This window comes from Mastigoproctus giganteus, chromosome 14 (genome assembly GCF_048544385.1).
Source record: "Mastigoproctus giganteus isolate SK-2022 chromosome 14, ASM4854438v1, whole genome shotgun sequence".
NCBI classification, from domain to species: Eukaryota; Metazoa; Arthropoda; class Arachnida; order Uropygi; family Thelyphonidae; genus Mastigoproctus; species Mastigoproctus giganteus.
In genome coordinates, this window is record NC_143588.1 from 21,166,626 (window position 1) to 21,193,288 (window position 26,663).

General features: G+C 36.9%; 1 protein-coding gene across 1 annotated transcript in view; it reads right to left on the reverse strand.

Moving 5' to 3' along the window:
• LOC150075004 (uncharacterized) overlaps window positions 1-26,663 on the reverse strand; it is a 1,344,778-nt gene that overhangs the window by 1,170,088 nt on the left and 148,027 nt on the right. Inside the window, exons 5-6 of the mRNA XM_090389033.1 lie at window positions 21,290-21,470; window positions 18,590-18,756 (exon numbers count right to left, since the gene is read on the reverse strand). Coding sequence (XP_090245159.1) covers window positions 18,590-18,756; window positions 21,290-21,470 — 348 coding nt within the window. The remainder of the gene's footprint in view (window positions 1-18,589; window positions 18,757-21,289; window positions 21,471-26,663) is intronic.

The following is a 26,663-nucleotide window of genomic DNA, read 5'->3' on the forward strand; positions in this document are numbered from 1 at the left end:
TGGGGGGGGGGGGATGGTCGCACCAGTGTGCACAAAACACAATAGCGTCATTACTGAAATAAAAAGATCAAACATTTTGAACGTATTTTCCCTTGAACAAAAATACGCGATATCGTGATTATCAAAATTTACCATGGTTCGTATAAGTTATGAATTTTCTTTAAATCTTATATTAGTGTATCTTTTTAAGTACCCTTTAAAAATCCATTTATCATTATTTTAATATGAATTTAACCCTCTTAACCTGTGAAAGTTAACATCATTTCGTGGGGAGGGCACAAACAAACGTTGGAGGATGCATGGTTCTCCAACGTTTGTTTATTTATTTAGAGAGAGAGAGAGATAACCTTTAATGCCCTTCACGGCCAAAAAGCCAGGGGTTTACATTTTTACAGCCTCCCGAAACTTCCGGGAAAATCTAACAATTATTTACAAAAAAAGGTAATTTTACAAATGAAAACATATTTTGATACAAATTTTGATATATTTTGATATTTGTCAACATTACAAAGAAGCGCCTAAAAATAGATGCAACACACAGAAACAAACAATAAAAATATTCTATGATAAAAGGAACAAGCAAAGTAAATTAAACTTGTAATAAAATATCAAGAAGCTGTACAAAAGTTGCAATATTTAAAAACATTTGTCAGATCTTTATTGAACTGATTGTAACTGACAAAAAAATCCAATTACTGTTTTGATTAGCATTGCTCTATCGAGAAACTAATGAAAGAAATAATTGTATGCTGATATAGAAAGTGGTCTGCTAATTTACCAGAAAATTCTTTTCATTTAGAGAGCATTCTATAATGACAAATTTTGATATTTGACATTAAAATTTTTAACAAATTTTTAATGTCAAATTACACAATTATATGGTCGGTTTTAATTGAAAATATCATATGATAATAGAATTACAGAGTTAAAGACAAGCCCCTAATCGAATTTCACACGCAGTATCAATTTTAAATATTTGGAACGAAGGGGAAGTAATAATAAGAAAACCCCAATTAAGGGATATTGGGGTAAAGATAAATTGAAAATGAATCCATATTCAGTTTCATGGTAAAGTTTAATGAATAAAAAGGTTTTAGCGCGAGACAATCGTACCTTTTCCCTGCAGTATAATTAATTTGCCTATTTCTTTTTCTGAGCACTTCGATTAGCATTCTTGGTTTAAATTCTTTTCTCTAATGCATGTAGCCTTACACGTTTTATTTATCTAGTTCATACGTTCTTATATCACAGCCTGATGGCATTAATGAGGTCTTTTAAATCTACTTTACATAATATTTCTGCCGCTTTTTAACCCCTGGCTTAGTGCCGTGAAGGGTTTGTAAAGGTAGGGTACCTGCGTGTACCTAGGAACCTTACAATAAAGATCATATTTATTATTCCACTTTACTTACATTTACTTCATATCTTGAACTAGTTTGTTCAAATTTTGTTTTATATATTTAACTACTGTTGCATTTCATTATATATTTGTCAATTTTAAATTGCATTTTATAACCTTATTGTACATTAAAATGCTTGTGTATTACAAGCATAATTATAATATTATTCAGCGCTTACCTATATTTTATATTCAAAAAATAGCGTATAGTTTCATGCAGCAGCTCGGGAAGTACAAAATAAATTCATTCACTGAATTGTCACAACACAATCATATCTGGACAAAACAACAAGTTTTCTTTGCAACTAGGGACGCAATGGTTAAAGTTTTATTTGAGAAATTTAGCCATTTGGACTGCTGTAGACCGAATTAAACAAAACAAGAAAAAGAATGTTACAAACAATAAGTACTGTCAAAGACAGTTTTTAATCGTATCTGTTTGGTGTATGAATCCATGACCTCACTTCCTGCAATACTGAACCATGAATTTGAATTAAACTGCGTAATTTCCCTTGAACCAGAAGCCTTTTTTTTCTGGCTCACATTCTGTGAAACAGAAAAAAAAATTAACTGCATTCATAGTTTCCCGCGATTTCACAAGAGGGAACTTAAACAACAAAAGACCTACCTCTACGTTTTTTGTGCCAGTTGCAAAAAACAGGATGCCAATCTCGGTTAACTCTTTAAAATGTTTGTTTCGAAAACGTTTCTTCAAATTGAACAGTAAAACTTTCAGCAAAGCCTTCCTATAATGTCCTTGAGGTGGCGGTAACAACGGTGACCTACACACGATCCACAAAGCCGAAAATAAACAAAAAAGACGACTTGTGGTCTCTCACTGGGCTGGACTCGTAAACACTTTGTACTTTTCTTCTGAATATCAGGATGAAAAGATCTTCACTCGGTGGAAGAAAACGATACTTGATCAGCTAAAAAGCGAATGACAAAACCGTTCTATTTGCATGTGGTTTTCCCTTCCTTCCTCAGTTAACTGATGAACAGGTTGTTCCATTGATTCCAAGCGAACGTAAGGGGACGCGCTGAAGCGTCCATAGTTGAATAGCCAATCCGTGAAGAGCGACCGTTCTTACCAGCGTTTACCAGTTGCCTAGCAACGAAATCAGTAATGCGTTGTTCTTCACGGATGTGTGGCAGCCGCCATAGGCCTACTCATTCGTGCCTTTTCCACAAGGCAACATCTCTAAATACATTCATGAAACGAGCTATTTCACGCTAATTTTGAAGGTTCGCTTTCTTTTGAATGAAATCTGATGCAATCAACTTTATTTTATTATTTTGTTTTTTACGGGAGCTCTCTCCTGTTCAAAAAGGCATTTCCAAAAATTAAAAGTTAAAAAAAAAAAAAAAAAATCCAACGTACTGTATATTACTTAAATCCCGATTTAAACACTAGACAGGAACTACTTCTTATACGTACAATGCACGGCAAAGCACACCCAGACCACAATGGGTTTGGAAATTTCAGTTACAATGGCAATCCAAAACGATTATTAGAACAAGCTCTTTTATTATTTTTCTTCTCTGAGCGATTCATACATACATATGGATCACCCAGTTTGTAATATACTATATTATCAATGGATGATTAATCACCCAGTTTGTTATCAACAATGGATGATTACTAGGTTAGGAAGCAGTAAAAGGAAGTAAATCAAGTTTATTATGAATATTTCATAAAAAAAAAAACCTTGATTTACTTATAAAAACTACTGGTAGTGAAGGTGTTAATCGATGCCGTGTAAAAATGGACAATTATATTATATTAAGTTTTTGATGCAGCGAAATCAGGACGGGCCCAAAAGGAGGGGTTGGGTGAAAGAGGCAATGCTCTCCAGTAAAATTTACGGGCTAGCCAACAACATCACACGGCTTTGTCCATCGTCCGTAATGTTCTCACAGATGATTTAATGAATCAAAATAATTTCGGAATTATTTTATTGATTCATGAGGGAAAACTTATTGCTGTAATATTTTAAAAGAGAAGAATGGCCAACAAACATTTCTCGTATTACGTAGTTTTTAGACGTTCACATCAACACACACACACGTGTCCGCGCGTAAATGTTGCCCGATCAGTCTCCTTCATTCACTCCATGAACCGGAAGGCAGGATTTCCCTTCCATTGACAAAAGTCATCGTGCGAGAACTAATACGAAGCTGATTTAATATTGATGCAGAAACAGAAATGCATCCTTCAATTAAGAGTGCGTTTATGCACAGTGTAGCGACAACATGACGGGGTGGCAAATTTACGAAGTAGCGAAATGAAAAATAAAAAAATTAAATTCTGCAGCAGATAGATGTGTCCTGCGGCTAGCATTATTTAAAGTGTTTTACATTTAAGAGTCATCGGCAAGCGTTAAAAACGTTTTAATTTTCAGATATGAATAAAATTCATGGATAATAAATAACAATGTTTTTATTTTATTAATAATAATTAATTCTTAATAATTTGTCTGTAATGACTAAAGTAGAATATATAATTTTTACACTGAAGAGATTTTAGTTCACGACGAAATTCACCATCTATAGTTTTTCCATTACGTGTAGTATTTATCGAAAGATCTGATAATATGTCCAAGTTGAAGAATGTTTTCATAAATGTGCAGAACAGCCTCAGAGTTTAATCGTAAAGAAAAAAAATTACATTCTATCTGAAAACATCAGGCTATTTGAAACCAGATGCGTTTTCGAATTAACGCATTTTCCATATTTCTGTTTCTAAATTCCTTAGCTTTCCAACGATATGCTGTACGTCCACGTTATTATGTGAGAAAATTTCCTCGATCATATTTTCCATTATCCTTGAAAAACTACTGCAATTTTCAGAGGTTTGAAATTTTTTTTCTCTAGTATAGAGCTAAGATGAAGCTCCGTGCAAAATTTCATTAAATTTGGTCCAGCAGAAGATAAATTAAACTGGAATAAATTTTCGTAACGCTTTTCGCATGACGGTTTTTCGTTACGAAATTTTTGGAATAATGCCAGTAAAAACGTTTTTAACTTCAAAAGAGATACGTTTCGTTAATTCGAACAAAAATATGAAGGCGAGAAATAAGTCTAATGCACATTTTTGACTGAGAGTTTAAAAATTTATTGCGTTCAGGTTCTTACAGGTTTTAATCTAGATCAAAGTTCACTGCAATATTTTTATTCCAACAGTATACCAAACATGCCAGACGTGGGAGCACACTGGGCCATATTAATGTTCACATCTCACATAATGAGAGAAGTAATGGGAAAGCATGGTAACCCAAAGTAGATACTTTGAGTTACCGTGCGTTCGAATATTCCCGAATATGTTTGGGTTTTTCACCTGTCTGGGGATTATTAAATTTATTTGGGATTTTAATTATGTTAATGTATCTCAGCGTGATATTATTTCGTTCCATTTCGCTAACGGTCTGATTTGTGCAGTCAAACTTCACCCGCTGCTATTCACTCGTTTCGACACACTTTGGCTATATAATGTTCGCTAGCTTGACTTAATATTATATATTCTTTATTAATCTATAAGTACTACGATAATAAAATATACTTCTAAATTATAATTTATAAAATATATATATATATATATATATATATATATATATATATATATATATATATATATATATATATTCTTAGATTAAAAATATTGAATTTTACTGTATGCGAAATTTATCAGTTTTTTTCTACCAGTCTACAGTGTCAAGGTTACTTAAAAACAATGTGAGATTGGAGATGCCAAAAGAAAATCTAGAACGGGACTGAAAAGGAAAAGTAATGCATCACAGGAAGATTTTTTAGGCATCTATGCTTCGGTAATTGTCGTGCAAGTCCACAGAGCCAAAATCCATAATAAACTTATCATTAATCAGAAATCTTTTAATAACAGTGGTTCATTTGATTAAATTTTTGTAAGGTTACAGATCTCTTAATTGTGGTGTGATGTGTTAGGAGAGATAAGCATTAATGTACATCAAAGTGGTGTTATAAGGAAAGATTAAATTCATTTGTGCATGTATGTGTGGTGATAATGATAACCTTATTTTATTAGTTTTAAATAACTGTAACCTGAATTCAGAAGTTAGTAATATGCTCTTACATGTGGATATAGGATTCAAGTTGATTAAAAAAAATTCCTAAAAATGTAACTCTCTGCACCAAATACAAATATGGTGTAATTCATGGTGCATAGCACAAAAAGAAAGGTATAATTAATGTTGTATTATCCCATCTCTGTCCTCCTTCATTATTTTGCTATTGTACTTAATGTAATTGCCATTATGAATGTTTTTAATTTTTTTTTTTTTTTTTTGTGTAAGAAATATACTGGGGTAAATGAAAGTGATACAACTATCCGATATGAAAGCATATCGACCTCGTAAGAAGCCCTTATTGCCATAATCCATTTTTATTTATTTCGAATGCATTCCTAGTCTTGATCCTCGGATTTGACTAACTCAAAATACTGAGGAGTAACTAACTCAATTATTTGACTAACTCAAGATACTGATGAGGAGGAACCAACGACTACCGACAGCTGATCTCGAACCCGCACACTGTATTCAGTACAGCTTTGCGCCCTTGCTAACATGGCTACCGGGACCCACACAGTCCATTGAGAAAATACAACTCAACTGGGTCATGCTAATTGTAATATTCTCTCATGAATCCAATTTAGCTCCACGGATCGGATGGTAAATGTTACATTCGGCTTATGACCCTGACTCTTCAATCAACAGTAGTTTCCATTCGGCCAGATGGTCTGGGAATAAATAACGAGCAAAGGAGTGGGCAGAATGTCAATGCTAATGACGACTACACAAAAATTTTAAAGGAGGCTCTTCTGCCCGTCATCAGAAACATCTTTCAAGGAACCGAAACTGCTTTGCCAACATGACACTGCGCCTTGCCATACTGCACGTTAGGTTAATACAACATCATATAATCATTTAATACAATTTCTAGTATAATGATTTTAACTTGTTTCAAATACTAATGTTTTTTTTTTTTTTTTTTTTGACTCGTTAGGTGAAGAAGTTCATGCATGATTGCAATATCGGATCCTTATCATGGCCAGGAAATAGTTCCGATTTGAACACGGATTAAAAACTGTTGCAGTGCTTTGGGACAGAAAATTTCTGCTAAGTGACAATTACTTTTATCTAGAATCTGATACACACGATGCTAGATAAGTTCAAAGGGGAATTTAAGCTCATAATGGGCCAACAAAATATCTGTTATAGAAGAATAAAATAAGTTTTCTGTTTATACTCCGGGACGACCAAACGGTCAGAGGAGTTCACAAGATAGGTAGAATACAAGAAACAGCACCGTATTCAGTAGTGACGGGCTTGAACCCCGGTCACTCAAGGCACGTGTACTTATGCACCCGCGCGCCTGACCACTAGGCTACGGCGGCCTGAGACCTAACGAATCACAACCGTTTTTGTTTGCTATTGTTATATTTTCTATCTTATTACATAATGTTAATTTCAAACAATTATCACAATGAAAAGACATTCATATGGCCTGCAATGCATTTCTGTAATTATTTTTAAATAAAAATATCTATATAGTTTTTTTCTTTAATTTATTTTCTAATCAATAAAATGCATAATAATTTTAACACCGGTGTATAACAAATTGAGGTTATAGTTTGTTTGTTTCTTATTTGGTTTTTAGGAGCATTAGCAACTAAGGCCATATTGCTCCGGGATATGCGGTGGTCATTTCCTGACCTTTCCGCATCCTCCGTATTTGGTGGTGACGGGCTCGAACCCCGGTCTAATCAAGAGGCTAAAGTGGGCAAATATTTAAACTGTAATGCTTGTTTAGGGAGAAAATTTGCAGTGATGCAATTTATGTGGCAGCAATTGTATATATTTATTTGCATGATGCAATATAACGCTCACCACTTATTGTCTCCTTTTTTTTTCTTTTTTTTTAAAGACAGTAATATAGAGGCTCTTTGAGGAAATTTTTCGTATAACCCAATTTTGTACTTAATGATCGGAAAGAGAAAGCGGGAGAAACGTTACGCCAATTTTCTACGAGAACACTACTTCTTAAGGGGTAAAACTAATAAATACGGAGTACAGTATTAACTCTGTGATCATCGAAAGGTGTGACCAAGTTAACGACTTGGGGATTATCTTCTCCAGCAGTGCTAATTTCGACGCCATGTCCTTAAAATCACCAGAAAAGCATTCAAAACACTGGGATTCATCAAACGGAACACTTACAAGTTCAAAAACTACAGATATGCGGTTATCCTTTATAAAACTATTGTTCTGAATTCAATCCTTGAATTCGATTCACCCATCTGGAATCCTCACACAAAGACCTTAACTAACAAAACTGAAGCAGTCCAAAAAAATTTTGTCCGTTACCCTACGTACCGTAATCCTCTATTCTATCATTCAGTTATTATGAATCGCTGTGTGATTACTTTCAACTTCAGCCTCTGTACACTAGAAGAGTTACTGCTGACATCACCCTTCTAGCCAAAGTACTCACTGGAACTTATGAAGCATCTGATATCCTTAGCAAAATCAACTTCGATACTCCTTGTAGACAAGTCAAGAACCTTACACCGTTTCGCCTTGACTCTGCCACCACGGACTTTATGAAGTTCAGTCCACTGAACAGAATCAGCAAATGACTCTCTCATTGACTTCTTTGACAACTCCCAACCACTGATGAACTCCATCCACAAGTTTGCCTCTTCTCTTAAACTGCAAAGTGACTAGCTCTGGTCTAATTATTGTAGTTTATTATTATTATGTGTTTTATTTTTTGTTTTACCGGTAACTTAACTTAATACAGTCCTCTTTTGTACACATGATTTTAATGTTTGAATCTATATCAATGTTTATCTTCTGGTTGGATCTCTTATTATTGTTATCATGTTTATTGTTCTGATCTCAGATACACTGTTAATGATTACCTGTTGTGTATCTTGTTATTAATAAAAATAAAAAAATAAAAAAATAATCCTCTTTTTACTCTAATTGTGAAACTGTTTATAAAAAATTTCGAAGGAGCACTTGGAGCAGCTCTCCTATACAAATTTTTCGGCTAGTTCAAGTTCTCTAAAACGTATAGGAGTTAACTATGAACTTCATGGATCAACTTACAAACATCCATACGATACTCTGTGGAGGTCTCTACTATATGGATTGCCGCTCTACCATATGACATCACCCTTCTAGGGATGTCTCTACCTTGGCTATGCGCGATGCTATGCTGCATATTGTATACCGTTCCTGAGATCACTCAGGTCTTTCAAAATTGTGAGAAAGTAGCAAACGTGATGAATTTTATGTAACATCTCCCAAAAAAAGTAAAATAAAATAAGGTCAAAAAGCACTGGAGGCCATTTTTGGAGCCTCCTTGTCAAATCTACTCTCCATTCACCCGGAAACGCCATACCTACGGCGGAAAGTAAATACAGCTTAACTACAACGGCTATAACGCACCATCTTACAACGGACGTTTTTTCTTTTCAAGTTACACATTCGACAACTTGAACTCATTAAGCGCATGAAACCACGAGCCACCATAACTAGATAAAAAAATAAAAGAAAAGAAATTAGATAATAATTTGGAGAGCTCGTGTGGCGGAGGTGCCACAACAAGGAAAAATGGGACGTAACGGCACACCCACTTTATATATCTTGGTAACCCATAGAATCATGGAAGCGGAAACACATCGCACGATGGGTTGCCGCCTCCAACGCACAGCAGCTTTAGTAATCCTCCAGTATCTAGGAACCTGGAATATACCAACTTATTCACTGATTCTTCCAACTGCTTTAACTGCTTGAAAACCATAGACTGAAACACTTGGGGATCTGGTAATAATGCCAAGGCCTTTTGTACGTACTACTGTCTGTTCCTAACCACAGTAGAATGACCCTTGTCTGCAGGTAAAATTATGATGTTCCGATCATTACTTAAGGAATTAAGTACATTCCTCTGCGTGCAGGATAAGTTGGAACTCACAGGGCGCACGTGCTGCACCACCAAGGCAACCACAGAACGAACCTCCATAGCTGTCTGCTCAGAGACACGGTCAAGGGCTTCTTCTATACCCATAGCTAACCAGGTAATAGGAAGCTTTGAAAGTATTAAAGCAAAACCCATATCCGGAGATAGTACATCAAGCTGATCCTTCCTCAAGTCTTAAATTAACGATAATGAATCACATCATCTTCTATAAGTGAAAGTGGGAAATGCTACACTAAACTTTCTCTATAAATGAATGCATTGAATGCATATGTGAATCTCACTGAGATGGATGTATTTTAATTTTGTATAATAATAATAATAATAATAATAATAATAATAATGGGCACAATTAGTCTCGTGGTTAGCCCCGACCACCAATGTCATAGACCACAGTTCGAATCACGGTGGAGGAGGGGAAGTCGCTTCATTGGACCTATTCCCCAAGGTCAATATGACGACTGAGGAAGAGAACGGCGCCATCTCGTGTCGCTCCCATAACTGTACCCACTACTGTACGCCAAAGGTAAAACAGGTCCATCCAACTATGCAGGTAGCTAAATGAAGATGAGAAGTAGAAATATTGAACATACTGCATCTAGTGTGGCGCAGGATAAAATCACTTGCGTTCACGGCTTAGGCAGAGGGGTCGGTTCGAAAAGAAGACAGTCTGCCGCGGACGACAGTAGAGCGAGTGGCGCTGTATCTCGTACGGCTACGACAACTGAAGGGAAAGCTCATCCAGCCCAACCAACTGGAAGTGCTTCCTGCGCAAATGCGCTAGCGACCACCTGGGGAAGGAGGGGGGTGAAGAAGAAGCCAACGCACTAAATGGAGCATCGAAATGAATGCCTTCATCATGCGAACATACTACGAAGTAACGAAACTAGAGAGACATGACGATGGACAGGACGAAATAACACACTTGACTTGAACGGATCCCGACTGTTCAGGTCACCGAACTGTGAATAGCAGACCAGACCAGAGACGGACTTGACAGCTCCTGCAATCTCGGAAAAAATCAAGCAGGATATGAGCAACCAACTACAAAGAACAACGAATACGGACACAACGGAACCAGACTGAAGGACAAGGAACGGAACAATAGACGAGATCGCGATATCTAGAATAGAAGAAGAGTGGAAGAAAGCCTTAGCAAACGAGAGAATGAACCCCACGAAGATCCACATCATACCGACGCAGAGACCCTTACAGAATTCTGTGGAAAGTCACAGACCACCTCAGTAGGCCACCTGAATAACGCCAGATTATCTCAAAAACAACGAAGTAACATGACAACATCCGCACAGCCATTCACTGTGCCGCTGTAGCAGCACGTGAACGGAAGGGAAACCAGAGACCACCATAACACAAAACGCAAAGACAAGGAACCACAAGCCTTGGAAAGAAAGCTACAACAGAAGAGATAAGATTGAAGACAGGCCAAATGAAAACCAGAACGTGAGTTTAATTAGGCCTGTAAATCCATAATTCGTGTCAGCATAATATAATATGGATTTAGATGTTATCCATTTAAGGGCCAGTTTTCATGCCTTTTCTTTAAATGGAAGTTCCTGATGTAACCTAATCAGCTTTATATACATCTTAAATTTCTTTCTCTTTCCACTTTTCTTTCTCATAGAGGGCAGCACTGGGATACTGCTTTGTAACATGAAATTCAGAAACTTTTAAATTTAATCTTAAATTTTATCTTAGATTCTATTTAATTATACTATGAGACTTTGATAATACTTGGATATATTTTTCGAGGGTTTACTTTTGATTCATTTAATAAAATATTAGCTTTCATGCCTCTTAAAATTCACAAAGGAATCAAATTGAGATCGAAGGGCCGGCCCACTTCGTTTTCGCAAGTACATGGTTAGATTTTGCCATCCTTTATCCTAATTGAAGAGCTGATATTCCATCAAAACTGGAATATTAATTAATGAAAAATTCTGTTATACATTATGATTCTCTCTCTCTCTCTCTCTCTCTCTCTCTCTCTCTCTCTCTCTCTCTCTCTCTCTCTCTCTCCCATAGAGGGCAGCACTATGCAGTAAATTTTAAAATGAAATTAGCATTAACAAGCTTATAAACAAAAAGCACTTCCCATTTCACCTATCCATTCTCTTCAAAAGTTTGTCTAGTTCTTCCTTGAAAAGCAGATGGAAGTTTGTTCCAGCAATCAACCACCCGCTGGCTAAAGGCAAATTTCCGCACATCTATTCTACAGCTTTCTTTCCTCTGTTTCGATTTATGCCCCCCCCCCTCAAGTGCGTAATCTAGCAAAAGGCAGAATCCCATCAAAACTGAGTTTGGTCAAGCTATTCAAAGTCTTAAAAATCTCAATTAGATCACCTCGCAGGTGCCTAGTCTCCAGACACTGCAATTTGCAGAACTGAAGTCTTTCTTGGTAAGAGTACCACCCCCTTTGTTCCCCTCATCAATCTCGCTGCCCTTCTCTGTACCCCTTCGAGCAGTACATCCGTTCTAAAATGAACATACAGTAAACTGGACAGTCAGAAAGACTGTCCAGTTTACTATATGTACAGTATTGTAAATTGCACTGTACAGTTTACAATACTGTAGTGCAGTATACAGTACAGTGTACTAGTAAACTGGATGGCGTCAGAATCCTGTCAAAATATACTATAGTGTAGCCAGGAGTGGCAGAATGGTATACGGCAATGGAATTTAGTGTAGAATGGTACAGTAGAGTATGGCGCCTCCGTAGCCAGGTGGGAAGGAGCAGCAGTGCATAGCACATGCTTCTTGATTAGACCGGGGTTCGAGCCCATCACCACCAAACACGGAAGATGTGGAAAGGTCAGGGAATGACCACCGCATATCCCGGAGCAATATGGCCTTAGTTGCTAATGCTCCTAAAAACCAAATAATTAACAGTAGAGTATATCATACTATACTGCACTAAACCATATTATCTGGCAGACTTATCTGCCAGAAAGCTTCAAATACCGTTAATATTCAATGTTAACGGAACTATCTTCACTCTTAAAATTAAAAGTCAATGAACACTAGACTTCACATACTACCACATTCAAAATTAAGGGTATAAACTGAGAATTCCGATTTAAACATTTTCAGAAACCAGATTGACAAATACTAAGATAATATGAGAAACGCAGCCTCTTACCGATCTTTCAAATTCACAGCAGCAGAAAAAATGACTTACTTGTATTAAAATTAAATTAAATATGTATAAATGGATGTGAAAGTTATACAAAGTGCCAGTAACTATAAGGGTGAGGAAAGTAGAAAAAGAAGTGTAGTAGATTTGTGAAAGGTGAAAAAATGTTAATATCCTAGAGATGAATTATGTAAATTATAGGCTAAATTGCCAAGTCAATATAAAGTGGGGGAACTTTAAAGTCAAATTAGTACATCAAAATACTAATAAAATGAAAATAAAAATAAAATGAAAATAGTATAGCTGTCATCAGATATGCGGGGAAACATTTTTGGTAAATGGTCTAATATAGGTAATGCAAAAATGCTTGATCTGATGTCAGCTGAAATAAATATTGATACATGATCAGGTATTTCATCAGGGGACTACACCTGACCATGTATCAGGAACTGCGTTTCTATACTTGTCCATAGTAGTAGAAGAAAAGTGAAAGGCCAAAAAGGAATGAAATTATCACTTTCTAATACAGTATAGACAAGGTAGTCCCAACGCAATGCAATATATTCAGGTAAAAATAAGTATCGAGGTGAGATAAAAATGGTTAATATCAATATGTTTAATATAAATATGTACAATTTAGTGTAGAATTTAATTTTGTATAGATAGGAAATCAATGTATTTTAAAAATGGATTTAGAACAAGCAAATGGTATAAGGGTGAGGTATGAAATTGAGGATGGGGAAAGGAAAAAGGAGTATTTTAAATAAATAAAGACGAAAAATAGCAATAGAAATAGGATAGTAGGAACAAACGTTCGTTTCACCCTCGTATTACACTAATAGTTTAACGAACGGGAAGAACTTTAGAATTGGACAGCAGAAAGATAAAAAAGCATAGAAAAAATCCTTAAATAACAAAAAGCTTGCTGGGGTTGTGAAGCCCAACCTTGTAGTAAGGGCTCTGGTATTTTTAAGGGTTAGTATAAAAGGGAGGTAAATACCAAATTCTTGTATTGAAAGGAAAAATGTGTGTTGAGACATGCTAAAAACAAACTAAAACGAAACCGAAAGTATGATAAGACAGTGAAAGTGTACGATACTTATATTAAACATATTGGTATCAACCATTTTTATCCCAGCTCGACACTTATTTTTACCTAAATAAATTACGTTGCGTTGGGACTACCTTGTCCATACTGTAATAGAAAGTGATAATTTCATTCCTTTTTTGGCCTTTCACTTTTCTTCTACAACTATGGACAAGTATAGAAACACAGTTCCTGATACATGGTCAGGTGTAGTCCCCTGATGAAATACATGATCATGTATCAATATTTATTTCAGCTGACATCAGATCAAGCATTTTTGCATTACCTATATTAGACCATTTACCAAAAATGTTCTCCCCATATCTGATGACAGCTATACCATTTTCATTTTATTTTTATTTGCATTTTATTAGTGTATTTTAAATAAAATAAAATAAATTTTCTGTTTATACTCCGGGACGACCAAACAAGATACACAGAATACAAGAAACAGCACCGTATTCAGCAGTCACGGGCTTGAACCCCAGTCACTCAAGGAACGTGTACTTATGCTCCCGCGCGCCTCACCACTAGGCTACGGGGACCTCTTTTTTTTTTTTGTTGTTGTTTGTTTGTTATTTGGTTTTTAGGAGCATTAGCAACTAAGGCCATATTGCTCCGGGAATATGCGGTGGTCATTCCCTGACCTTTCCGCATCCTCCATATTTGGTGGTGACAGGCTCGAACCCCAGTCTAATCAAGAAGCGTGTGCTACGCACTGCTGCTGCTCCTTCCCACCTGGCTACGGAGGCGCCTTTTTTTGTTGTACTAATTTGACTTTACATTTCTCCCACTTTATATTGGTTGGCAAATTCAGCCCATAATTTATTTAATTCATCATAACCTCTAGGATATTAACATTCTTTCACCTTTCATTAATCTATTACTCTTCTTTTTCTACTTTCCTCACCCTTGTAGTTACTGGCACTTTGTGAAACTTTCACATCCATTTATGCATACTTAAATTAATTTAATATTAATACAACATATATATATGTATACAGGGTGTCTCAAAAATACACGGCATAACTTCAGGAATGAGTTCCTCATATGTAGACAATAAAAATATTTTATATCAACATAGTTCCGGAAATGCTTGGTTCCCGAGTTATTAACCGGAATGTCTTATTCAAGCAGGTGATTTCCTTCATCACAAGGTACTGACAGAATCTGTTGGTTTTCCATTCCGACCATGTACTCAAATCAGGAGCAAGTGGATATGCACTTTATGTATGGTTTGGCCGACGGCAATGCTCTGGAGGCTCGTCGTTTGTACCACGAATGGTTCCCAGAACGAAGATGTGCAAACAGGAAAACGTTTAGGTATCCGTCGCCGCCTTTGTGAACATGGGATCTCTACACCTCGTGCTGCCGACAGAGTACGACCAAGATCTACGACTCCTGAAGTAGAAGAGGAGATTTTGGACGTTGTGAATGCCACTCCTGGAATCAGCACACGCAGAATAGCAATGCAACTGGCTGTTCAACGTTCGACTATTTGGAGAATGTTGCGAGAACACTAACTGTATCCTTACCATTTGCAACGCGTACAGGCCTTGTCACCAGCAGATTACCCTGCACGAGTAATGTTCTGCCAGTGGTTCTTAAAGCAGTGTGGTACAACTCCTCACTTTCCTGCCTTAGTGATATTCACAGATGAAGCACAGTTCACACGAGAAGGAATCCAAAACTTTCACAATCAGCATGTATGGGCTGAGGAAAACCCACATGCAATTCTTCCATCAGATCACCAACAGCGGTTCAGCCTCAACATCTGGGCGGGTGTGTTTGGTGATAAGTTATTTAGGCCACATATACTTCCAAACAAACTCTCGGGAAGGCGTACAGAAACTTTCTGGAAAACAACATGCCTGATTTCTTGGACGACACGCCACAGATCATTCGTCAACAAGCACACTTCATGCACGATGGCGCTCCCGCACATTTCAGCCACCTAGCGCGCAATTACCTAAATCGAAGGTTTCCTGGTCGGTGGATAGGTAGAGGTGGACCAACTGCTGGCCTCCACGCTCACATGATTTAAACCCACTAGATTTATTCTTGTGGGGCCATTTAAAGTCATTGGTGTATTCGACTCCGGTAGCTAAGTGGAAACTCTCCGCAATCGAATTGTGGCAGGTTGTGAGACAATACGAAATATGCTAGGAATTTGGCATCGGCTTCGCTAGTTCATGAGACGTCGATGTGAGGTCTGTATTCAGGCAGAAGGTGGATATTTTGAACAATTACTATAAGGTGATGTGAACAGTCATAGACAGACCTTCAAAACTCGGGAACCAAGCATTTCCGGAACTATGTTGATATAAAATATTTTTATTGTCTACACATGAGGAACTCATTTCTGAAGTTATGCCGTGTATTTTTGAGACACCCTGTATATATGACAGCTTTTGTGTGTACAAAAGAGCTGCATTATTGTGGGTTGGTTGGTTGGTTGTTGGGTTTTATTGGCGCATTAGCAACTAAGGCTGTAATGCTCCAAAACTATTATTGTGGGAAATGGGCCATTAAGATGTCCCTACGTTAAAATGGGAGGTAGCAACACAATTGAGTGAAAGGAAGGAATAAACCATCGATGAATTAGGCCTGAGAACAGAGAAACTTCGCATACAGACACATAACAAAATTACAAGGATCAACAAAAGCAAGTATTAAATCGTAGAAAACAAGGAAGATCCCGACTTGTGGTAAAAAATAGAATGCGATTTGCTTTCCCCCCCCCCCTTTTAAAGATGTGATATTATTGAAACCACGTGTGCAAATAATCCTAGGAGTATGGAAGAAATCCTGGTTCTACAGCCTTGAATTTTCGTAATATCTGTGGATCAGCCTTAGAAATCAGGTTGCTCCTTAATGCAATGATTAATTAGTCATTAATAAACGTATAATTAATTAATTTATTAATCACACATTATTCGGAACCTTGCAATAGCACTTCCGTTTCTTAATGAGCGAAAACAATATTGTTTGAAGAGCTGAACTTTGAGTGATGCACTCTAGTTTATTACCCATTAATATAATTTTTACTCATTTATTACTGATCAAGATAAGCTACTTTTAATATCAATTTTAAAGCATATTTTCAATAAGAAATCTATTACTAGAGGCTGAGATGGGAGACGGGGGGGGGTGGAAAGACTTCAATTCAGGTAGTTTTCGTATAAGTCATTTTGCCCTAAATTAAAATGTTGAAATTACAGTTACAGCTTATTTTAACGAGAAAACTAATTACAGAATGCAATCCTAATATTTTAAAATTACTCTATAGTGTTTATTTTTTTTTCTCCCCCAAAACACACACACACTTCATATACGTATATCAACTGAATTCAACTGAATTGAACAGACGCTATACACTAATACAGCTTCCTTATGTACGTTCTTCTCCTGCAATACTGCGCAGCTTTCTGAATTTTGTGAAACACTCCTTAACTAAATTCTTTAATTTTAGTCCAGTAGATGTCCAGAAAGCAGAAACCAAATCCGACAGCAAACTTACAAACAAGTGAGAGATTGCCGTGACAACCGAGTCGTACTACACAGTGTTTCCTAGCGTACATGTAAACCTTTTTAGTCCCAGTATATATAGTATACTACAGGTATACTGGGATACCAACAGTAAACAACAGTACACTAGAGGTATACTATATATACTAGTACACAAACACCTTTTCTGTCTCAGCTCTAAAAACTAATACCATAATTTTAGTGTTATCTGTTAGTTATTCATTTCAATACTGTAATGAGAAGTAATTTAATTACGTTATTAAAAATTGCTAATTATTTATCTGTGTTTAATCTATAAAATTAAGTACAACGTCATTTAGCAAATCAATTAAGTAATTCAATCATTCTAACAGAAATAGCAGGATATTTCTAGATCTTGTCATTCCCAGTCAATGGATTCCCATTTAGTTATCTGATCAAGAGGAGTCACCATTCTTCATTTCTGCAGCTCAGTCCAAAATGTTTAATGCGATTTTGGTTCTAGGTATTCACTGTTATATGAAGATCGCCTATAATAATTTTTTTGTGGCAATTTCTGATGAATTTTTAAGACCATCTGCAAATGGATGGATTTTCACATCTTATTTAGTTCTGTTCTTGTGGAAGGAAGGATTTTATAATTCCCTGATTTAATCAATCCCTAATGTCGTGCCTTAAGGAGGTAAGAAACAAAATAAAAAATTGTATGACCTGAAATTTTAACTTGGAAAGCTGTGTGTACATCAAAATACCCGAATGCAATTTTTTTCTCGTTATTCTCATGAAAAATTCATCTTTAATATAAATTTCCAATTTTTGCTTCATAATATTATAATTTATGCTAATATCATTAAAATTATACACCATATGAATACCCGAAAATAATGTCAACAAGGTCAATACTGCCTTAAAAACCAATCTTAAAAGTAAACATAAAAAAATCAATAAATATCCAAATATTGATTAAAAGTCATTCAGAATTCATTTCATTCTTTTCTTTCATTCCTAATTCCCAGGTAAGTAATCTTCAAAATTTGGTACCGTCATCTAAGTATTCATATTTTTTGTATATCGGACAAGTAAGTTGACTAATTATCATATATGCTTAAGTGTGGTAAGGTTCCTCACCAGTGTGCTCATTAAATGGTTCCTACTTATTTTGTTAATCCAAATTTTGTACATACTGTATTTTAATACTAGTGACTGTTTTCTATTGCTTTCCTGTAATTCTCTGCGTTCTCACCATTATCTAGAGTCTGCGTGCCCTATGCGTGAGAAGTTTTCAAATAAATAAATACTCGATTATCTCTAAACAGAAATAGAAATAACTTTTCTTAAGCGGATAAAGTGCCCATTAATTACATAGATACTCTAATTACGATTCCACACAATGCATTCAGCGATGTATTAGTTATAATAAGTTGCCTACCTTGTGCGTTAGATGGGCAGCTTGGAGTTCCATTTCTGGCACTGCGTTCGTTCTGAGGAGTCCTTCGTGTAGCGCTCCCTACAGATGGTGCTGGAATACTGCTTGCTGTTTCTTTCGCACTTGTTGAAACGTTACGATTGGAAGACTGTTTAAATGGAGACGGAAGTCTAGAAAATCACAAGAAATTCACTTCAATCATATTAGACTTTCTCAATACAGAGGACGAATTTAGGATGATTCTGCTAGAATAAACTGATTTAATTATCAGCATAAGAAGGATCAGAATAACTTATCGTGATAATTTATTTTATTCTGATAATTCTTATTCTGCACAAGGCCGTATTCAAAAATTTACACTGCAGTTAAAAAAGTTAGTATTCCTCATGCATCCTTTCCTTCTGTCATTCCTCGAAAACTCCAATACGATAGGTGGAAGGAATCAGTTACGCAGTGAATAACTGGTTCCCCAACCCATATCACGAGCTCAGAAGTAATTATGGGATCCCTCTAGACGGTTTCTCCATAATGCGGGATTTGCGGCATCTTCGCTAGCGAACGCCAATGAAAGGAAGCCAAAATAACAAAACTCTTTTAGCCTGGATTTTATTGTAAATATATATAAACGAATATAAGTTTCATTATCAATATTCATCAAACGAGTGGAAAACCTCAAAGCCAGAAAAGTCAATAAAGGCAAACTTCATTATTAAAATCAATGCACAACAAAAGAGATAATTCAGACATATTCACACATATTTAAAATTCTTTACATACCGTATTTACATTGTGTAAAAATATTTATTAGAATTAATAAACACAATTATTTATTTTTTCATCTAGTAAACCAAGTCTGTCGTACAGGAATTTCCCAGCTCTATCGGTGAACTGCTAATCTAATGGTGGCTCACTGGCCACTTGAAAGTGTACCTGCCACACGAGTCGGTTGTTCTCATCATGGAACGCAGAGCAGAGCTGGTCGATTTCGAGAGTGATATTATTGTCGGATGTCACATTGCTGGCATGTCGATTCATGCAACTGCTCATAGACTACACCAGCAAAAGCAAACTGTCTGTAATTTTATTATGAAATGGAAGCATAAAGATACCATCACCGTCCGACAACGCACAGGATCACCACCGAACCTCCTTACTCCACATGAGGGATACTGAGAAGGGTAGTAAGACAATCTAGCCAGATATCCCTGAAAAACATCAAACAGAACTGTAAAGCCTTCAACAGGGTTGAGTTCTGTAATAACACACTATGTACGGAGCCTACAGCCTCTGTTTTAATGGGAGAGGGACAGTCCGTAAGCCAAACAGTGCCAACTGCAATCAGCGGTTTTGCCTTGAATGGGTCATGAAACGACGTAATTGGTTCTGCAGAGCAGTAGAATTCGGTTCTGTGGTGCAACGAATCTCGCAGCATTCCATTTCCAACAGATGGCAGATGTGGGTGTAGAAGATGCCTACAGAATGTGCTGCCAGAGTGAACTGTGTCAACAATAAAGTTCGGAGAAAGTAAAGTTACGCTGTGGAGCTATGGTCTAAGACTTTTGGTGGTTGTGTGAAGCACCATGAATATCCATTACCTTAGTATTTTGAACAGTTTAGGTTTTTTTTTTTTTTTTCCTTACGATGTGCCAGTTGGTAGATGTATGAACTGGCACATCGTAAGTTAGGTATCTTAGGTAATAGAGCTATGTCTGAACGAGACTGGTTCATGGCCACCAATGTAAAAAAGTGGTAATGGCCAGCATAGTCGGGAGTTCCAGCTCATCCCATTAGTGTTCATATTAGGGTTAAACTTTATGGAGCGCCTACAGGATGAACTAGACCGGCGGGTGAGAGTCAGACCAACATGTTCCACATCGATAGCCCAACTGGTTGCTATTTTGCAGGTACAATGGAGGACTATACCCACTAAAACCTATCGTATCTTGGTGGGAAATCCTACTTGAAAGGGTGGAGTGTGCACAGCTGCTAAAGGGGGGGGGGGGAAACACTACTGAAGTGAGTGGCAGTGACGTCAATGTACATAGGAGAGGTATAAGGTTCTCGACGGAAAAATTTTAATTGAACAAGATACAAAACCTTTTTAGGTTTACATGGAATGTATGTAAAAAATATATATATAAATTAAACATTTTTTGTATCTATAAGGATGTTTGATTTATCACTCTCAAGAGGCACTATTCTTCATACCGTCCTCATATATTAAACGAGCAGTAAAATCAGCTAAATAAAGTAGTTAAAATTATTAAATTGCTGGTTAATTAATGTCATAAAAAAGAGACCTCTCACTAACCCACTCTTAGAAACATAATGAAATCATTCTTCGATTATATTAAATATTAATATATTCTTTAAAAATTAAATATATTCTTTGAAATATATATGTAGAGTATTTACTGTATTTAAAACATTTTCAATTTTCAATTTTAAGGATCCACCTGAACCAAGGGGCCAGATGGAGCTGGCATCATAAGCTTAGTGATGATCAGCCCCAACGATAAAATCATCCAAAATATAAACGTTCGGGTGGGAAGGTTGTGTAACGGTGAATGATAATGGCGAGAGATTCGTTGAAACTGACAGCAAATGATTACTTCAAAAGCTGCAGCGTTACTACTGTAACATCCGATATAACAATATTATACCAATTGTATTTCTCTTAAGTAGATATTATAAGTTACTTACTTGGATAGCATTTCTTGTCCACTACACTGCACAACTGCAGACCTTGGATTATGCAAGGAAACACCTGCAATGCTCGAAGATGAGGATGGATCAGCGCTATTCGGAGCTTTTTGGGCTTGTTTATAGCGCGACAGGTTAAAAAACAGATTCAGTATGACTTTCAGGTTTCCATCTTTAATATCTGAAGTAAATATTTTTTTTTTAAAAAAGGAGAACTGAGTAAATATTTTCTGCATATAATAGATAAAAAAATATTATACGCTTACACGATAAACAATCTTTCAATGCAATTTTACGAGGAACGAAGTGCGTTCAAAATGAAACGAGCACTAATTTTGATGATTTGAACAGCGCGGATCCAGTAGAGGAGATGATCGCCCCCTCCACTAAAGTTGGGGCAATCTGCCCTACTGAATATTTTAGAACAAATTCCGTGTGTTTTATGCTATTCATTTTCTTCTGTGCCGATTTCTCTCCAGTTTTTCCAGTATCTCTCTTCTTGCGAGATAAATCATGATGCGATGAAGCGCATTATGATTTAGCCTTCTACCGATGGGGTGCTAACAAGCACCGAAATAGTCGTGTGGATGAGGGAGGAACGGCATCACATTACTAATAAATAACATTAGTAATTAAAAAATAGACGGAGAAGAATCATCAAACCTCGAAGAAAGACGAAATCGAACCCCGAACAGCACCTTGGAAAACGTTACGCTGAAGCTCTAGAAGTGTCAGTAAGCACGCATATTGTCCATGGGTAGCAGCAGTTCATTATTCTTTGGCAGTGGAACAAAACACGAATCATCGAGATACGAAGTCTTCAGGTCAGACAGTCGAGTGTGGATAATGCCTAGGGAATCACCTACCGCATATTGGGGAAGGGGGTTGCTTCACGTTCAGACCAGAACAGTTGATTGTTTCTGCCAGACCACCAATGCTGAGTCGTATACTGGCGTCTTGGACAATTCCGTGGTGTTAACACTGGCAGTTCTGTGGATCCCATGTTTTAGCATGATAATGCTCATCCCATACAGGGAGTAGTGCAAAAGCGTAGTTCAGGGAGAAGGAAAGCCAAAAACTCTTTGAGTCGGCCAAAAATCCAGACCTAAATCCGATCGGGCTCTAAGATGAACCGGAACGCTGTATCAGAGAACGGCCAAAAAAGCCTCCGTTCTAAAGCTGAACTGCGACTGCATAAAGGGACGCAACGTCTGCTACTTTCTACAAGAAATTGGTCAGAATGTTTCCATGGTGGAGCGTTGCTGACATGGGGCCAAAGCTGAACGTACTGCCAGCAGTGAACTTCACGTAACTATGAGTCGGCAACATTTCACGCCATGCGAGCCAAAACAAGTTCTCCAGCTCGACATATCACTGGTTTTTCATCCAGCAAACAGAAAATCGACCAAAAAAACGCACGTAATTTACAGACAGTACATCGGAGCAATATGGCCTTAGTCGCTGATGCTCCTGCAGCCCTATTACAACAACAACAGCTATATATGCAGGTTATTAAACGCAGTTCCTTGATAACAAAACTATAGTACGAGCAAGGTCCTTTGAATAAAACAGAATTTTACAAATTCAGTTTTATTAGAATTGTCTTTTAAATAAAACAATTTCTCTATTTTAAATAAAATCTATTTGAAGAATTATTTATAATTTTTGTTATAAAAGCTTATTAGATAAGTACATAAAAAATCAAGCATGTAAATATAATTTAGTTCAAGGCAAAAGCCTCAAGCTACGAAGGCAAATAATTAATGAGATTTCAGGAACTGGTGTATTGGATCGGGAGAGGAGCACTTTATAAGGTGGCTCCATCTGTCGTTGTATATACGAACCACAATTTGATGAAATATTAAAATACAGTACAGTACTGTACTTGCATTATCTCGTTTTGCTCCATCTATTGATATTCATAGAAATCACATATTGACAAAATATTGAAATGCTCGAATTACCTGATGTCAGTTGAACATTATTAATACATAATTTTATCATAACCGATTATCAAATACTTGGCTGTTACATTAAAATACACAGTCAGGCCAATATAAATAAGCATTCTATTATTATTGAAATATACTTTCCTTACATGGGTCAAGATTTGGTCCGCACAGATGCAAGTAAAGAAATGTCAGAAGAGTCGAAACTATCATAACGCTAGGTCCTCCACTGCCGGGGTAAGTGAAGTTTGGGGGGGGGGGGAGCAGAGGGTTGGTTTGGAATAATGGTTAAAGAATACGGGGGACCCGATCATAAATCCCATGGAGGTGGCAGAATTGGTAATTTCAATACCGAAAGGTGTGCCATGCGTTTCTAAAACATAATAAATTGTGTATTTTATTATATGTACACATATAATGATTTATCATTAGTTAAAAGGCTATATGTATGTAGTGAAAAGACCTGAGTGCAAGTCCCGTCGATGACGTGAGGAATTTTTATGGGCCTTTATCAAAACGTGGTTGAGTTAGTCGGTCTCAGGCGAGTGTAGCGTGGTTTTTTCCAGGCAACTCGGTTTTTCATCCAGAGAACAGAAAATCGACCACAGAACACACGAATGTCCTTGGTTGAATAACCTGTGTATAGCTGATGGTCCTAAAACCGAACAGCTGTACACAGGTTATTCAACAACGCAGTTCCTTGATAACAAAACTATAATACAAGTAAGCTCCAACTCAACGCATGCTGCAAAGCTGCCATCTCTCGGCTCACATAAACAATTTCATGAAAATTGCGGAACTGATTTCGCATCTTCAAAATTGCTATTGTAGGGTAAATTCAGTTTAGGGGATGGTAACAGCCATTTGGCAATACTTTGACCTCGTGAGTAGTACAGTTGGTAAGATCTCCATCCTCCCTACACCGGGTGGAAAAGACCTGAGTTCGAATCCCGTCGATGACGGGAGAAATTTTTCTGCATCTTTTTCACAACGTGACCGAGTTAGTCGGTCTCAAGCGAGGGTAGCATGGTTTATTCTTCCGGAAACTCGGGTTTTTCGTCCAGCAAACACAAAACTGACCTCAGAACACATGCAATTTACAGACAATATACAGGGAGCAACATGGCCTTAGTCGCCGATGCTCCTAAAACCTAATAACAACAATTTGGCAATACTTTGAAAATGATTTTTACTAGCCAAGTTAATTTTTCATTCATTGCAGAAGTAAAGGCCACAATGAAAAATAGCCTAATGGAGCCTTGATTCCAAATCTGACAATTTTACTGACAATTTATTATAATGAAGTGCAGAACAATTTCTGGCATCTCTGTTCCCTAAAATAAATAAACTTTGATACCCAAATCTGTACAGAATGGTGTAAACGCTTAAATTACCTCGTTTATGTTCGTGGACAAGTGAAAAGTTGGAGTTAATCTGTTAAATTGTGTATTAATGGAAGAAATTCAGTCCTTATCTATTTTGCTTTGCATTACTGTCAATTCAGAATTACTGGAATTAAATATCGCTAACACAACTCTTCAGTTTTTCCAAGTAGAATTGAAGGTTCCCTGACAAAAGCACACACGAAAATTCCGCACAGAAAAAACCCCATTGTCATAAATGCTCACATGAAAAAAAAACACACACGGAAAACTGCTCACACCGAATTGCTCACACGGAAAAATGCTCACACGGATAAATGCTAACATTATTTTTAGTTTACGAAAAACTAATTATTTCATGTTTAAAAACGCAACAAAATATTGAATTTATATATCTGATTTCTACTTCTATACGATGTATTTTAATATAACTTTTGATTTTAATATAAAATAGAATATTTAGATGTAAATGTTTGTAAGGGAAATTACAGGAGATAAAATGCTCTGGTTTTATTTCAACTAAAGCCTTTTATTTTATTTATAAAATAAAATTGTAAGTTACCTAATCTCTGCAAGTATTTCAGTTTGTCTTCTACCTGCTCATATTCCTGCACAAAAGTGGCAACCAAGTCATGCAGTGCATCATATCTTCTCTTTTTCACTTCTATACGACCTGCCTGTGCATTAGCCAGTGTCAATCTGTGGCAAGCCAGATCCCTCTTCAGTCTATCAAACAAAAACCACAAGTTGGGATGACTGCAGTGGAATAGGGAATTAAGTGCATTGTGAATTCCCTCACAACAGTTTGTAGTTTTAGGCGACCGTTAAAAAGCTGCACCATGATGATTCAATATTCTTATTGGAAACTGGGGGTCTCTCCTGCTGCATATTCAGTGTATGTGGAAAAGAAGTACGTGAGCACCTCATTATAGCTATCTTCGTCTGGAAATGTGGCAGGCAAGCTCATCAAAGACACTTCTCACATCAAGGACTGGGACAAAGGTTAATGCAGCAAGAGACTTCAGCTTGAGTTTAATATTTATATCAGTTTCAAATTCAGTCTTCAAGCCAACATTTCTGAGTTCCTGATGAGACTCTAACACAGATGGAAATAGGACCCGTTTAACTCAGCGTATGACAGAGGCGTATCCAGGTATCATCCTTAGGGGGGGATGCGACCAGATTCAGGGATGATCGTAAGGGGGAGCATGCTGACCAGGCTTTTGAGTTTTTTTTTTAGAACGCCCCATGCGTTCTTTTTCTTTAATTTCAAAATTTTGGTTAAGGTGGGCATATGCCCTCTCTGCCCACCCCTGAATACGCCCCTGGTGTGTGGTAAGGCAATCCTCACTGCATTCATGCGAGCCTTCTCAAAATCCACTAAAGCCTTTTGAGGCGCCAGATTTGGAACCAACAGCTTCATGATTTGAAACATTCTATCATATCTTTTTCTGTAACAAAATGTAAATACATGGCGGATATGACTTACTCCCCTCCCCCCTTGGCATGCCACGTATACAGTTGGTAAAACATGTTCGGAACTTTATCAAAGGTGCCATCTCCATAGATTGTATCTTTGTTCAATTCAACCAAGAGTTCTTTATCACCTAAAACCAGAATTCTGTGTGGATTACCACACCTGAATCATGAAGTATCGGTTGACGGTACTTCTCAGGAATGTCAAAATTTATTGTTGTTGGATTAGGCAAATGACCGTCTTTTCTGTGATTGAGAAGATTTCTCGCAAGGGATGATTATTTGGGCATATGGTCCAGTACATTGTTACTCAACTCTGACAACACATTCCCCATCACATTGCGAGGAGTAGAACTAACTACTCTCATGTATTGCCTCATTTTCCTTCGGGAAACGTTGGCGTCTGCCTTTTGAGGATAGGAATCATGACAATGTTCGGTTGGTTGTTGTACTATGTTGCCATCTTTTGTCTTCATAACTGAATGATAATTGAGGATGCAGGGTAGAGATCCCCAGTTTCAAATAAGAATATGGAATCATCATGATGCAGCTCTTGAACGGTCGCCT